This window comes from Caretta caretta, chromosome 1 (genome assembly GCF_965140235.1).
Source record: "Caretta caretta isolate rCarCar2 chromosome 1, rCarCar1.hap1, whole genome shotgun sequence".
In the NCBI taxonomy this organism is placed as follows: domain Eukaryota; kingdom Metazoa; phylum Chordata; order Testudines; family Cheloniidae; genus Caretta; species Caretta caretta.
In genome coordinates, this window is record NC_134206.1 from 38498917 (window position 1) to 38515760 (window position 16844).

Genomic DNA, 16844 nt, shown 5'->3' on the forward strand with positions numbered 1-16844 from the left:
TGCTAGCAATTAAAAAAAAATCAACTCATTTCTTGTGGCTATCACCCCATAACCTTTGGGAAGTAAGTAGCAGTTTCCTTCATTTTATAGGTGGTTAAACTGAGATGCAGAATATTACTTGCCCAAGATTGCACCATCAGAATTAGAACCCCACCTTCTTGGATTCCAGACTCCTATGCTAGCACTCATTTCAAAGATGTAGTTATTAGCTGTGTGATTATGCATGTGCATCAAAAGTGATCTATAAAGTGAAAGCACCTGTTTTGTTGTGTTTGTGTTAACATGGGTATAAAGGGTGGCCCACAGGAATTATTGTGCACATCCCTGAAATCTGCTGTTAGTACCTTGCTGCCCATGCAAATATAGCCACTCAGTAAATTAACCCATCAGGCTACCTGAAGCTGTGTGGGTAATTCAGGCTGCTGCAGCAGTGAAAAGCTAAACTGTACCAGATAGCACAAAGGAAGACTGCAATCCAGCTGCACATGCCACTTTCCAAATGTTATAAATGGAAAGGGAGAGGGATTTTGGCCTGGGTGTTCCTCCTTATGAATCATGCCATTTAATGGATATATCACCTTACTTCGTTCCATGATTTTCAATATTCCTGCACTAAAAATACCTGTGTTGAGGTTTGCTTCATTCATTTCTCTCAGAAGTGTCTCTATGCTTCTTCATGACCCCACCCCAAGTTGCTTACCATGTTAGATTCCCTCTTTGTTCATCTACCTGTCACCACACCTACTCTCTATCATGACTGGAATTAATAGGCAAACTTACTGGCTGCTGAAATGCACGTACTTTTGTTTTGCAACATGTCCCATTAATTTAGCAACATGCCTCTTCAGTAACAATAAGAAACAGTTTGACTCAAGAATAACCGTCCCACAAAGCTTTTGGTGAAAACCCTTGTTTTGATGTTTTGGATTGTACAGAGACTGGAAAACTTACAGTTCCATTTAAAATGTGTTATACAGTTAAGTTTTCTAGGTAACAAGATCTAGGCCTAATCCTAGAATCAGGTGTTTGTTTAACCTGCTCTTAAAAATCTCCAAGGATGGAGATTCCACAACCTCCCTAGGCAATTTATTCCAGCGCTTAATCACCCTGACAGTTAGGAAGTTTTTCATAATGTCCAACCCTAAACCTCCCTTGCTGCAATTTAAGCCCATTGCTTCTTGTCCTATCCTCAGAGGTTAAGAAAAACAATTTTCTCCCTCCTCCTTGTAAAAACCTTTTACATTCATGAAAACTGTTATCATGTCCCCTCTCAGTCTTCTCTTTTCCAGACTAAACCAACCCAATGTTTTCAATCTTCCCTCATAGGTCATGTTTTCTAGACCTTTCATCATTTTTGTCGCTCTTCTCTGGACTCTCTCCAATTTGTCCACATCCTTCCTGAAATGTGGTGTCCAGAACTGGACACAATATTCCAGTTGAGGCCTAATTAGCGCGGAGTAGAGCGGAAGAATTACTTCTCGTGTCTTGCTTACAGCACTCCTGCTAATATATCCCAGAATGATGTTCGCTTTTTTTGCAACAGTGTTGCACGGGTTGACTCATATTTAGCTTGTGGTCCACTATGACCCCCAGGTTGCTTTCCGCAGTACTCCTTCCAAGGCAGTCATTTCCCATTGTATGTGTGCAACTGATTGTTCCTTCCTAAATGAAGTACTTTGCATTTGTCCTTATTGAATTTCATTCTGTTTACTTAAGACCATTTCTCCAGTTTGTCCAGATCATTTTGAATTTTAATCCTATCTTCCAAAGCACTTGGAACCCCTCCCAGTTTGGTATCGTCCACAAACTTTATAAGTGAACACTCTGCCATTTTCTAAATCATTGATTAAGATATTGAACAGAACCGGACCCAGAACTGATCCCTGCGGGACCCCCACTCCAATGGTGTCTCCATCTCCAGTTTGAGGTGGGGTTTTTTTGTATTTATTATAAGCCAGCTGCTTCTTACTTTGTATTATTTCTTCATTGTTTTAATTACTAAGATTGTTTTGAACTAGCATTCTAGATGCACTATCAGTCAATTATTAATGCAGCTGAGGTTTCAAAGCCTATTGAAGTACTGAAAATAATTGGCAAAGCAGCTAAGATTGTTTTTATTTAATTAGGCTTTTAGTCTTACTCTTTTTAAAATGAACTCCCATAAACCCTGCTAAGCGTACAATAGGTTCCTTGGAAAACTTTTGCGATTGACATTAGAATAAGTACATATACTGTCAACATATGTTTAGTGGTTATACAGCACCCAAAGTATACTAAGGACTGCATGGAGAAATAGGACAAGATCCTTGCCCCCAAGAAGTTATAAACTAAGTATCAATAGCAAACATCTTAAAGGGACACACCTGCAAGGTTGACAGACCCAAAATCACAACAGATCTAAACATATTTTTTTAAATGTCGTAATTCTGAAAAAAAAATCTTTCTAACATGAGAGCTGCAGTCTTGTTTCACTTCCCTCATTCTCTACTGGGCAGGCAGAATAAATGTAAGGTTCTTGGATTGCATGGGATATGGATACACGTGTTTGTGTCATGTGTTTCTTCCCCCCGTCTCCTTTTTTCATTTTAATGAGTAGGCAGAGGTTGACATCTGCAGTGTCTATTCTCGTCCTTTTTACAAGAACAGAACCAGTCGGCAGACATATGGATCACACACCTGCAATCTCAACACAACGAAGGCAAGACAGGCAGCAAGATAGAAACTTTGTCATTCTCTTTATACTAAGTTAGAAAAAGGAAGAACATATTGTAATGTTGATCTTTTTCCCGGAGGGACCTGTGTTCTGGTGGTGTTTGGATGTGCCACTGTAGTCATATTTTGAGCTGTCATTGTAATTGCAAACCTTGTTTCTGGAAGGTTTATAATGTAGGCATTTTAATGTGCCTGCAATTTGTTGCACTTCTCAAAAAGTTACAGTTGGGCTGAAAATCTGAGTCCAAATTTTGTTACTGCCAGTCCAGGTGTGTCTGATTTGGAAATTCCTTGTCCGAAGAGTCTAAAATACAACTGAGCCTCATACTTTTGTGCAATGTTGGCACACGTGTGCACTGATTATTGGGAGTTACTTGGAGTAAACATTGTTTCTAATGGAGCAACCTTTAAAGTAGTGTATGTGATCTACAATACAGTGTGTGTGCAAAACTGCACTAAAACTGAATAATGGCAGAATGTCAACTAAGTGTACACAAAAATCTTTGACTTATTCATTTCCCCAGATTGTTAACAATATTTTCTAATAGTCTTCCTTCTGCAGTGACCCCTATACAGTGTTCCATGTTATCACAGGCAGGGCTGGTAACATTGCATTATAATGTTTCCCATTATAAGACCCCATTCTCAACTGCTTATAACTTTGACAACTTTTAGCCATTTGGACTTAAATTTTCCATGCTGGGTGTGCTCCTCAGGCTGAAGTGTATTGGAAGTTTTCAGCCAAAACAATTCAGGCATTTCTGAGAACAAGGATGGGGGGAAGTATATTGTGTGTTGTCCCTCCACCCATCCCGTGTAGTGAGGAGGAGAAAGCTGACTGAACCAAATGCAGCAGGGACAAGAGCTAGACCTAAGGAGTCTGGGGAGTAAACTGGGACAAGGAGCCTTGGATGGACATATGAGAAGATGGAGAGGCTGGTGTTGGGGGGAGGAGAACGAGACTGGGAGTTGGGGTAGTGGAGACTGGGACTGGCTGAGCAAGGAGACTGGGAATAGGAGCTGAGGGACTGGCTGGAAAAAGTGGTATGCGATCATGTTATTAAAGACTGTATCATAATACATACACACAAGGGGACTGAATGAAGATTGCATGGGCAACCTTAATTCTGGTATTTCCTAACTTCTGATTGCTTGATCTTGCATCTTAATGTTGCTTTAACACATAGGGTTGGGTTGGTTCGTTTTTGACATGTAACCTGGAGTTTGTCCACCCAGAATCTTAGTGTGTGGCAAGTCAGTATGTGAATGTACAGCACTCTAGCCTGCCACACACTTACTGCCTGTGTGGACCTTGCTACCAGGCAATAAACATTACATAGTATGCTTTGACGTAGTGCCGTTTCAAACAGCCATACATCCACCTGCACTGTGGAACTTTTAGTGCACAGTAGCAGGGTCCATGTGGACAGTTAACGTGCAACAGGCTAGAACACTGCAGATTTACACCTGGCTTTGCTGCACACTGACTGAATAGACAAGCTCTTCCCTATGGCCCAAGTGTGATGGATGATTTACAGAACATAGAAAAGACGTGTTCCTGCCCCCAGTGCTTTTATCTTAATTTAGATAAGATAGAAGTGTGAAGAAAAACAATGAGAGGGACAGGAGAAAGGAAGACGAGTTACAGGGTATGTGGTAACCCAGATAGGTTATGTGCTCCTTTGGTTGGTCTCAGTAAGTGCATAAGACTTTCCCTCTTTACATGATTCATACTAGTTTATAAACTGAGTGAAATGTATTCATTTGATTTTGTTGGGAGGAGGTGTACCTAATATTATGGGAGTAAGGCAGGCAGTAGAGGATCTGAGGATCGGAGATTTTGGAGAGAGCAGGGAGATGAAAATAGAAGGAAGTCCAGCAAAGTATGATGGGCTGCAGATAAGTAAAAGGAAGAGTAAAGAGAGGTATAAGTTGGTTGAGCTCTACCCTCCTCTGAACACTGCAATCAATACCATATGTGCTCCAGATCTACACCTTTCCCGGGGCTGGGCTCACATAACATCAGCAAGCATAAAACTCTTCTGCCTAAGCTTTCTCTGCAAGCTTGTCTGTTCCTTGGGTTTCCCTGTAGGACTTCCGCTGTCCCACACCCTAGTTACCTATGTCTCACGGACACTAACTCTGCTATCTCCTGGTTGCAGCTAACAAGGTCCACCTACCAGCATGAGTCTTAGATTATAAACTCTTTGGGGAATGGACCATGTCTACAGTTGTTTATATAGCTCTATGTGGCCCTAGTACAACAGGAGCTGAGGCTTTTAAAAAGCCTTTGCTGAAGTTGCTGATGTCACTGGTGATATCACCCATGTGTTTGGGTGTCAAGTAGTTGGGTCCTGGAGTCCCTGACACTGACTCCCTGCTTGGCAGAGGAGAAGGGAAGGAAGGATGGACAGGCAAGACCATTTCCCTGGCTTCTGCAAGCTGGTCCAGAACTCTTCCAGAAGGACCTGGGGTTTTTTAAGATTGGGTGAGCATCTAAACTTGGGGTTTAGTAAGGAACTTATGCACAGCCTGAAGTAGTTTTTCTAAAGTACAGTTGTAAGAGGACCATTTAAAGTCAATGTGGATTCATAAAAAGCAGGAACAATAGGTAAGGCTTGGGTTTTGCAGCTTTAAATCTTGCTGGAAAGGCTTTATATATGTTCATTACTTTCCTTCCTGAACTTGTCTTTAATATTTGGAATTTATGTCATACATTAGTAGCAGCAGAGGAAAGAAATCTCAGTTAACGCCATCACTCTGATCTTAATACTTTTCAGTGTGACTGGGCATCGCATGGGGCGCTGCATGCTATAATTACATACTTTGTGAGCTGCAATATCAATGCTCAGCAGTGTGAGGGAGGTGAAAGAAGTAAGGCATGTGTCACCCTTACCTTGAGTTTCCTGGTGTGGTTCTTGCTTTGTCACCACTGAGTTAATGTACAGTTTGCATTTAATATTAAGTATTTTAACTGAGCTGGTCAAAAAATGCCAATTCTTGTTTCAGGAAATTTTGATATTTTTTTTTATTTGGAAAATTTCCCATTAAATGTATTTTATGAAAAAAATTATGAAAATCAAAAACCATTTTCAGTTTTTATAAAATCATGTTTTAGTTTTAAAAAACCAAACGTTGTAACAGAAAATGGTTTTCCAAAGCCAATTATTTTCAGTTTTTGGTTTTGGTATTTCATTGAAAAACTGGAACATTTCTACCAAAATGAAAATATTTCATGAAAACAATTTTTCTTAAAAATAAAAGTTTCAACAACATTTCAACCAGGTCTAATTTTAACAATAATTTAAAAACAAATCCAGTTACATGTATGTGTGTTGATGGGATGGATAGCAAGTGAACCGTTAGAGCCCGATGGCTTCCCTGAGACTATTTTAGACTCATGCATTTGTTCTTGGTACATCATGTAGAACTCTCTTGTGCTGACTTTAATTAGCACAGAGAGGATTAGGATAAAAGTGAGGATTATCATACCCAATGGTTCACAGTAAAAGCTGTGCTTTTGTCAGGAGCATTTGCGAAAAAATGAAACACAAGAGCGATGTTTGAGTTTCTTGTCTTGAGCTGAAATGTGCTTACATTTTGGAGGTACTTAATATAATATTGTGCATGCAAATCTCTGAAGTAGACTGTGGCTGTTCGAAGCCATAGATGGTCCATGGAGGAAAAACTATGTGAGCTGCACAAAACCATTTTATTTTCAAGTTCATCTTCTTCATATTTTCTGTGGTTTTTTAATCATTATTTCCAATCCTAATATTAAATGTATTGCTGTTGCCCCTGCTTCTCTGGAAACGGTGATGCATTCTCCTCCTGATTGCTCTGACTATAAATAATTGTTCTCAGTTGTTATAAAGAACACAGTTTCTGAACCTTATTAGTATAAACTCCTGCCCAGGAAATGCCGCTATAACTCACATTTAAAGTGGCTGAAAAATCCTGTTGCTAGATATCGCTGTTCCTCTCATGGCAAAGACCGACATAATAGTTCCCAAGGATTTATTTCTAGGGAAAATGTTTTTAAAACATTGAATGGGCCTCAAATGAGATGGGCCTAAATCATACCCTGTAGCCACACTGGAATGTTGAGAAAGTTTGGAGTCTGCTCTGGATGACAATTCTAACATTGACAGGTTTCAGAGGAACAGCCGTGTTAGTCTGTATTCGCAAAAAGAAAAGGAGTTCTTGTGGCCCCTTAGAGACTAACCAATTTATTTGAGCATGAGCTTTCGTGAGCTACAGGAAGTGAGCTGTAGCTCACGAAAGCTCATGCTCAAATAAATTGGTTAGTCTCTAAGGTGCCACAAGAACTCCTTTTCTTTTTGCGAATTCTAACATTGTGACTGTTGTCTAGGTCAACTGACATATCACTAAATCAACTTTTCCAAGTTTTCTATCACTACAGAATGCAACAAGTATTGTATAAAGCCGGTATTGATTTCTTGATATATTTTAATCAATTAACTACTAAACAGACAACAAAACATTCACTTCTACGTGAAAGGGATTCTAATTTAGACATTCAGAGTTCATCTAATTCCATTGCTATCCTCGTCTGAATAGTAATTTTATGCTTGCCTCTTATCTGGCTATAAATTTGCCTTGTTTAAAATGAATTGTTTGATTGCATTGATTACCACAGTTGTTAAAAAGAGTAATTGATTTGTTTCTGCAGTGAGCTTGAGGAGAAGAACGGAACAAGGAAAAGAGGCAAGAGCAGCAATAAAGCAGCAGCAGAAGAAACGCCACTGAGAAGGAAAAAGGCTAAACTTAGCGATGAGGACTCTTTTGTGCCATTAGATACAGGGCTTTCTCTGGCAGAGGATGAAGAACTCGTACTACATCTGCTCAACAGTCAGAGATAATTATTTTTCCCCAGTTTTTTTCCTAGGTCATCTTTGCTCTTATGTCAGAAGTCTGCACAAAATCAATCTGGCATCAGGGCAGATGGGTATCTGCGGACATTGATAAATGAGTTTCATGAACAATGGACTTGCCTCAGATCAGATATTAGATTATATACAAGGTTATTCTTTTCCATGACGTATATTCAGTATGGTTGTTTTGGGATTATAAAGATTTCCAAGCCAAATTTCCAATCTAAATCCTCTGATGACATTTTGTTAGTAGCACATTTATAATTGAAAAACTCCAGGGTTTGAAGTATTTGTTGTACTTCTTTGTAAAATTTTAAGCATGCTTCATAACAAAAGCTTAGTGTGCTCCAGTCTGAATTTTTCTTGTTTTTTGGCAGGTTTGTAATCTCAAAATATAAAGAAAGTGGATTAAAACTATTAAAGAATAAATATTTTCCAAGGTCAAATGGTGAACAGTAGATATTACTTATTAAATGAAATGCAGATTTGTTTTTACTGTAGGTAATACACATTTATTTAAAAGCTCCTGAAGTTTTTGAAATAAATTATATGTATATCTCTTTAGCTTCCCAAAACAATTAAACTTCTCCAGCCAGTTCGCATTTCCATTATAGTTTCAATTCTGTCAACTGTGTTGAAAGAATCAAAAAGAAAAAAACAGAAAAAGAGAAAATTCTGCAAGGGCCAGGCAGGCAACGGGACACTGTTCTGTCTTCCTAGAGCCAAAACATGAGATGTTATTCTAAGATTGGGTAGGCTTCTCAAGTCAATGGGCAATGGTCCATTGGTCGTGGTTCATATCAGAATTAATGACATTGAGTCTGGGATATCTCACAGATGGTAGATCCAAGTTTCCTGAATGTAAGTGTACTGTAGAATGTACAAGCGATCTTCTCTGAGATCCTTCCAGTTCCACGAAAGAAGGGAGGCAGAAGATTCTAGAAGTAAATAGCTGGCTATGTAAGTGGTGTAGAGTGGAGGGTTTTGATTTTGTGGAACAATGATCCACTGTCTATGGGGAGAGGGGGTCTATAGTTTGGATGGCTTCCACCTCAGTAGAAGAGGAACAAATCTCCTCGGGGACAGGCTGGCTAGAGCAGTCAGAAGGGTGTTGAACTAATAGCAAAAGGGGAGGATAAAAAGAGGGAAGATATGAGAACTCAGAACAAAATTGAGATGTTGAGAACAAAATTAAGGAACCAAAGGACATGAAGAGAAGAAATTCTTGAATTGTCTATACACGAATATTAGAAGCCTGGGTAACAAACAAGAGGAAGTGGAATTGCTCATATGCGAGCATAAATTTGTTTTAGTTGGTATTACTGAAACCTGGTGGGATGATTCCCATGTTTGGAATGTTAAAGTTGATTTAGGAAGGATCAAGTGGGCAAAAGGGGCACTCTGTGTCAAAAATGGCATTGCCTGTTTCCAAGTCACTAGTAACTTGGAAGAAAATTATCTTGAATATTTGTGGCTGAATGTCCACACAGGTGAAGCACAAGGTGGTGTATGAGTTGATCTCTGCTACAGACCACAAAATCACACTTGGGAACAGGATGACTGCCTCCTTATGCACCTTATAATGTATAGAGAATAAAGCTGTGTGATCATGGGGGGACTTCACTTTGAGTGACACATGCTGGAGGTCTTGTGCTGCCAGTATTAAAACATCCTTGGACTTTCTAAACATTATAGATGGCAGTTTTCTAACTCAAAAAGTGTTGCAGCCACTTCATTAGTTCTTCATTAGACCTCATCTTGACCGATAAAGAGAAACTGAACACACAACTGAAAGTTCCTGGTAGCTTAGGTACAAATGATCGTGACTTGATCACATTTATAATGTGCAAACCGAATAAAGCCCAGAACAGTAAATAAATAAATACACACACACATACACACACTGTTTAAAAAGAGCGGTTTCACAAAGCCAAATCAGCTGGGAGGAAGAATTTAATCAGAAAAATGGGGAACCTTTGGAAAGACACATTACTAGAGGCCCACCCAGCCACCATCCCACAACCAAGGGACAATTGAAATGATAGAATTATCAGTAATAATGCAGAAAAGGCAGTGGTGTTCAATAAATATTTTTGTTCTGGATTTGGAAAAAAAATGAGACTGCAGATGCTATAGCTCCTCACGTGGGGATCCCAGGAAGTGTGTTAACCAGCAACTACTAGAATTAAACACGTTTAAATCATCAGGTACAGATAACTTGCATCCAAGAATTTTAAGAGCTGGCTGAAGAGCTCTCTGGATGGTTAATATTGACTTTCAATACGTCTTAGTGCACTGGGAAGGTTCCAGAAGACTGGAAGAGAGCTAATATGCCAATTTTTAGAAAGGGTAAACGGGATGACCTGGGTAATTATAGGCCTGTCAGCCTGATTTCAATCCCAAGCAAGATAATAGAGTGCCCAATATGGGTCTCTCTGAATAAAGAATTAAAGAAGAGTAATATAATTAATGCCAATTGACATGTGTTTATGGAAAATAGATCCTGTCAAATTAACTGGATGTCTTTCCCTCACACACACACACACCCCCGATCCACCTGGTCGCAGTAAAAGAACTTTTCCTGCTCCAGTGTGGAACTAAATAGTCTCCTCCTCTCTTTCAGTTACTGGTCGGGGGATGGTTCAATATCCCCATGCTGACCTGGTGTGAAGCTGCTGCAGCCAGCCGCTCTAGCTCTATATCCCTTCAAGGGGCCACACACCTTTTCCTACAAGCCAGACAACGTCTCCCACTATTTAATGTACAGTGAGGTCATTTTGATCAGATTACAAGTTAGGTTGATAAAGATAATTGTGTTGATGTAATTTACTCACGGCTATTGTAAGGCATTTCACTTGGTACCATATGACATTTAATTAAAAAACTAGAACAATATAAAATTAATGTGGCATACAGTCAATGGATTAAAAACTGGCTTACTGATAAGCCTCAAAATGTAAAATGGGAACCATCATCAAGCAGGTTTGTTTCCAGTGGGGTCCCACAACTATCAGTTCTTGGTCCTACCCTATTTAACATTTTTATCAATGACCTGGAAGAAAACAAAAATCACTGATAAAATTTGTAGATGATACAAAAATTGGGGGAATGGTAAATAATGAAGAGGTCACTGATTCAGAGCAATTTGGATGGTTTGGTAAACTGGGTGCAAGCAAACTATGAGTTTAATATGGCTAATTGGAGGGCTGGCTCTAGGCACCAGCAAAACAAGCAGGAGCTTGGGGCGGCACATTTCTACTGGCGGCATTCTGGCGCCGGCCATGCTGCCCCTAGAAATGTGCCCCCCGCCGCCCTAGCTCACTTCCACTCCGCCTGCTCCCTTGAGCACACTGCTGCCATTTCACTTCTCCCCCTTCCCTCCCAGGCTTGCTGTGCGTGAACCCCCCACCCCGTTACTTCCTGCACTCCCCCCCGCTCACCTCCGCTCCGCCTGCTCCCCTGACCGCGCTGCCTCTCCCTCGCCTGAGAGGGAGGGGGGAGAAACGGAGCGGCAGCATGTTCAGGGGAGCAGGCAGAGTGGAGGTGAGCTAGGGTAGGGGGTTGCAGGGGGGGAGAGCCACAGGAAGCAATGGGGAGGAAAATGCGGCATGCCCAGGGGAGGAGGCAGGGCCGGGGATTTGGGGAAGGGGTTGGGAATGGGTGGAGTTGGGGCGGGAGGGGCATGAAGAAAAAGGGGACGGCCAAAATTTTTTTTTGCTTGGGGCAGCAAAAATCCTCAAGCCAGCCCTGGCTAATTGTAATTGTATACATCTGAGAACAAAGAGTGTAGGCCATACTTACTGGATGTGGACTGTGTCCGGGGAAGCAGTGACCCTAAAAACTGATTTGGGAATCATAGTGGATAATCAGCTGAACATGAGCTTCTAGTATGATGCTGTGGCCAGAAGGGTTAGTGTGATCCTGGGATGCATAAACAGAGGAATCTCAAGTAGCAGTAGAGAGGTTATTGTATCTCTATATTTACTTCTGTATTGCTACTGCTGCTGGAATTGTGTGTCCAGTTCTGGTGCCCACAATTCAAGAAGGCTGGAGAGGGTTCAAAGAAGAGCCACCAGAATGATTAAAGGATTAGAAAACATGCCTTCTACTTATAGACTCAAGGAGCTAAATCTATTTCTCTTAACAAAGACGGTTAAGGGGTGACCTGATTACAGTCTATAAGTATCTGCATGAGGAACAAATATTTAATTGTGGGCTCTTCAGTCCAGCAGAGAAAGGTATGACATGATTCAATGGCTGGAAGTTGAAACTAGACAAATTCAGACTGAAAATGAGGCATAAATTCTTAAAGGTGAGAGTAGTTAATCATTGGAACAATTTATCAAGAGCTGTTGTGGATCCTCCATCACTGACCATTTTTAAATCAAGATTGGATGCTTCTCTAAAAGATAAGTGCTAGAAATTATTTTGGGGAAGTCCTATGGCCTTTGTTATACAAGAGGTCAGACTAGATGATCGCGAAATGATGGTGCCTCCTGGCCTTGGAATCTATGAATAAAATAACATTAAAATCTAATTCGGCCAAACCGCTTTATCAATTGAAACTACGTTATCTTGGGGCTTGGTTTCTCATCCGAGACAAGCTAGTGCATGTTACTGCCTTGTAAAATTAACTACAAGGATGCAAACTGTAGGGCAATGGCCACCTGAATATCTGAGACCAGAACCGAGCCTCTTTCTGTTATGACTAAACATAACATGGAGGAGTAGAGTATTTAGCTTTATTTTCCAGCATTTTTTTTTGAAGTTACACCCTGCTAAACACTATACTAAATTTCTACATGAAGATTGTGGTGAAGGGTGAGGAACTAATAGTGCTGGTCTCTGGCAGATTGTATGCATGCTTGCCTGTCAACACTGCATCCTGATCAACAGCCATTGGGCTTTTGCAGTGCTATACCTTTCCTTGCAGAAATTGCAAATGACCCCAACAGTGGTGGTTCTTTGGCTTGCATGTGCGTAAATGGGGACTAGGAGGAAACTACAACATTCATTTTTCACTTCTGACCTGGGACAGCATACTCCCTTGGGTGTGTCTATAGAAAAGGTGAGTATGCCTAACTCACTAGGCCATCAACCCTCAGTGTTGCTCGCTTGTTTTTATTTTATATATATTTATTTTCTTTTTATATATATATAAAAACATTTAACCGGTTCAGTGGAATGTGGATTTAAAAATGAATTACGGCAGAAAGAAACGCTGTTCCTCATGCTAAAAGTTGTCAGACATCTCCAGCTTCAATGAATATACCTGGAGGAAAGCATGCCTTGTGCTACTCAGGGGGCAGATGTCCTCCACCTTTCATAGTTGCTGATATGGCCCATGGCATCGTAGTATGTGAGCACCCTCCAAACATTAATGAATTTGTCTTCACCGTATTGTCGAAGAAATTAAAATCCTCATTTTGCAGATGGGGAACTGAGGTATACAGCAGTTAAAAGACTCACTGAAGGTTGCAGCAAAAGTCTTTGACAAGCAGGAATTGAACCTGCATCTTCCAAGTCTCAGATTGGTGCCTTAACCTCAACACTCCTTCCTCACTTCCCCTACCCTGCACAAGTGATTCCTGCTCCTAACAGAGCTCCGTGGCCCTTAGAAAGTGTGGTCAGGCTGGCTAGGCCATCCTGCACAGCTGTGGTCTGCAGCATGTGCTCAGGGGAATGGGTGGCTTTGCTCCTTTTTTGGAGCAGTAGCAAATATGTTCCCAGGCAAGTGGCACAGCTCTACTCGGGTATTTGCAATGCTGTGTCCTCCCACAGAGCTCAGACTCATAAGGACACATGTTGTGTCTGCCTAGGACAGAAGGCAAAACAAAACAAACAAACAAAAAAAGGATTGTGGTACAGCCCATTGAATTCTGAATACAAAAACCAGAGCAACATCTTAATATAGTGCAATTGACTCTGTAGTTTCCCATATTCCTGAAATCGTGATGAAATTTGGTATAAGGCACAAGAGAAAAATGTCAATTCCTCATGGTTATTTGTCTGCATCACTAAGTTTGGCATGGTAGATGTTTACCTCTCATGATTGCTACAGTAGGGGTGTTAGGCAGAGCTTAGTTGAACCTTGAACCCCAACTGGACTGCACATTTCTTGATCTAGCTGGTCCTTAGGGTTTCTCACTTTCAAGGGAACTAAAGTTCAAATTGACAGCAAATTTTAATAGAAAAACCTGTCATCTTTCTGCCCACATTTCTTCTGCTCTCTAGATCTCCTGGTATTATTTATCTGTCCTCATTGGTGTTTGCAACTCATCGCAATTCGGTGAATTAATTGCTCTCAGAAGACGTGTTTCAGTTTTCCTTTTAGAAACGCTAATAAAATGTCAGGCCAGTTTGAATATATTCAGTCTCATAAAGTACAGAAGTTGCTTTCACACAAAGCTTTGACTTGCCCAACGTGAACATTTTTTAAAAAAAGTAAGGCTCTTGCCAAAATTTAAAGGTAAATGCTGGATGTTCACAACATGCAATTAAAAAAGCTTAATGCAGAAAACAGATTCTTATCAGGCTGAGTGACTGAATATATTGCCCTGATTAAATCAGAGTGCAGCTGTAGAAAAGTTGCTGAATTCCATGCATACCTAGAGCATTGCCTATTATCTGTCTTCGGCAAAGAGGCTCTTCATCAGATTTAGTCTTGGAAAATAAGCACTTACGTTACACTAGACTATCTGATATCACATTTACCCAGGAGTGGAATCTTTTGGCTAGGTGCCATCTCATAAGCTTTGCACAGCATCTTAGCTTTGTTTTGTCTATAAAATATGGATACGTTTAATTAAACTGAATTAGTTTTGCTGAACAACATTTTAAATCCTTTCAAGTTCAGAAATAGCCTTGGCTAGATTTCAGTCTGGAATTCCGCTGAAGGACGCCAAACGAGCAGTATTTTCCTAATCAAATATTCTGAGTTCTACAGTCAGAAACGTATTACTTTACATGGCCTTCAAATGTCACAAAACAAATTCAGGCTTCCCTGCCTTTATATATGCAGTGTGTCCCTCTGATCTTGATTTTAAAAGTCTGTGTAAGTAAATGTATGTAAAGGCAGAGCTGGTACCAATTTGGGGCATCTTATTTATATGAAAACAGTATATACATCTAAGGTGAAATGGCTATTCCGATCATTTTTCATAAGTCTACTATATATCAATTACATTGCACGTTGTCATAGAGTCTAGGAGTGCTGCCAACTTGGTATATTTTAATAGCGATAATCATTTAATCTTTCACAGCAATTTTATATGCTTGTACTGAAATGCTACTTCGTTTTTATTCCACATTATAAAAAGTCTTATTTTAACTGGGTGATTGGCATATGGCTGAAAGATGTTCGGATGCCAGTAAGAATAGTTCAAGAGCTTTACAACATGAGCTTAAAAGTCAACACAGATATCTTACTAATCTTTTCTGAACAGGGTGATCTTTTTTTTATGTTAATGTCTTGAATACAATATTTAATTAGAGATGTTCCCAGACCTTAGTGTAGAAATATTTGGTTTTTTAAAAGGAGAACTTTAAGATTACAGTTCTTACAAGAGGCTTATTAATATCTGAATTATTTCCTATAGCAGTAAGAAGGTGCATTTCTACAGAAAACATACTCAATTGCACTGAATGCTTTGGTAATGGACTTTAGCTCGATTCCCCATCCTGATAATACAAGGGCTGCCAACAGGCGGATAGGTATAACAGGTGTCTTGAGTCTGAGCATGGATCTTACAATTTTGACAGTGTTGCAGCTAGAGACAGAGTGGAGTGTTGCTACCATATCATAAGTAACTTCTTTCCCAATTAAGTATTGAGAGAAGTAAAGTCCTTAAACCTTCTAACCTAAGGAGTAAGGGAGCCATGAGAAATAGTCTGCATAAGGAGCAGACCTTGCCTGACCAACTCGATTGCTTTTTTGATTAGCATTGCAAAGTTAGCGGATGAAGGGAAATCAGTCAATGTACTTTTGGAATTATTTCATACTGTCCCACAAAATATTCCACACTCAAATAAATCCTCGTCTACTTGGAAATGGACAGCACTGCATGGAGTGAAAATTGGCTGACTGGCCACAGGCGAAAGGTTACAATCACTAGCAAGGTGTCTAGCTAGATCCTGTGACATCAGGATCTTTTCAAATATCTTCCTTAGTGATCCAGAAAAGAAAGTAAAGAGCATGTTAATTAAATTTGCTCATGATACTAAATTTGGACGATTGCTGTAGACCAGTGAGGACAGATCTCTAATACAGAGACCCTACTCTCAGTGTCCATAACACACACACCACTCTCTTCCTTTAAGAACAAAATATCACAATTCTTAGCCTGAGCTTCCTGCTTCTGGGGCTTTTCCCTGCAAGACCTTGTCTCCCCTCTCCCCCATCCCTCTGACTCAGATACATGCAGACATTGTTTATACTCCCAATTTGGGACTGCTAAGAGCTACCTGCTGTGATGGAATCAGTAAAGAGCCATATATATCCATGCAGGCTCTTAACGCCTGATATCCTCTCATATACAGGAAAAATATGAGTTCATACAGCCGGGGGGAAAATAATCCAAAACACTGAGATTCAATAGGAGAAAGAAACTTGGAAAGTAGTAAATCTGAAAGAGACTTAGGAGTGACTGTGGACAGCAAATTAGACATGAGTTTAGAATGTGAAATTAGACCAGCACAGTTTGGGACTGCGTATGCTGAGACACTGTGTCACAAGACAGGAAGGTGATTCTTCCTTTCTATATTATTGTTAATAATATCTATTTGTATTATTGTAATACCCAGACCCCATTGTGCTAGGTGCTGTACAAACACAGAAGAAAAGACAATCCCTTCCCCAAAGAACTTACAATTCAAGTATAGGAGAAGAGACAACAGAGGGCTACAGACTTAGGGGCGAGTACAAGGAAACAATGAGACTGTATTGGTCAGCATTGTTGGCAGAGATCCTGCACACCAGTGGCTGAACTATTGTCAAGTTGTTTTGTAGGTATCCCAGCAAAGGAGAATGTTAAGGATGGATCTGAAGGACAACAACGAGGCAACTTTGCAGATGGATTATGGGGAGCTACTCCCAAGGGTAAGGGATAGCATGGCAGAAACCACAGTGGTGCTTGTTTGAAAATTTCACTGAGCGATGGAGGCTGGCATGATGGGCCCATTGGAGGGGGAGTCAGCATCTCAGTAGTGAATGTGAATGAGGGAACTAGGGTGGGGATA

The 16844-nt window shown here is 40.3% G+C and overlaps 1 protein-coding gene across 3 annotated transcripts in view; it reads left to right on the forward strand.

Annotated features, from left to right (window-relative positions):
* DDX10 (DEAD-box helicase 10) overlaps window positions 1-8209 on the forward strand; it is a 377623-nt gene extending 369414 nt beyond the window's left edge. For all 3 annotated transcript variants that reach the window (XM_048844745.2, XM_048844755.2, XM_048844735.2), the window contains one exon: window positions 7406-8209. In XM_048844745.2, the coding sequence (XP_048700702.1) occupies window positions 7406-7595 (190 nt within the window). In that variant the 3' untranslated portion in view covers window positions 7596-8209. The remainder of the gene's footprint in view (window positions 1-7405) is intronic.
* The last annotated feature ends 8635 nt before the right edge of the window (window positions 8210-16844 follow it).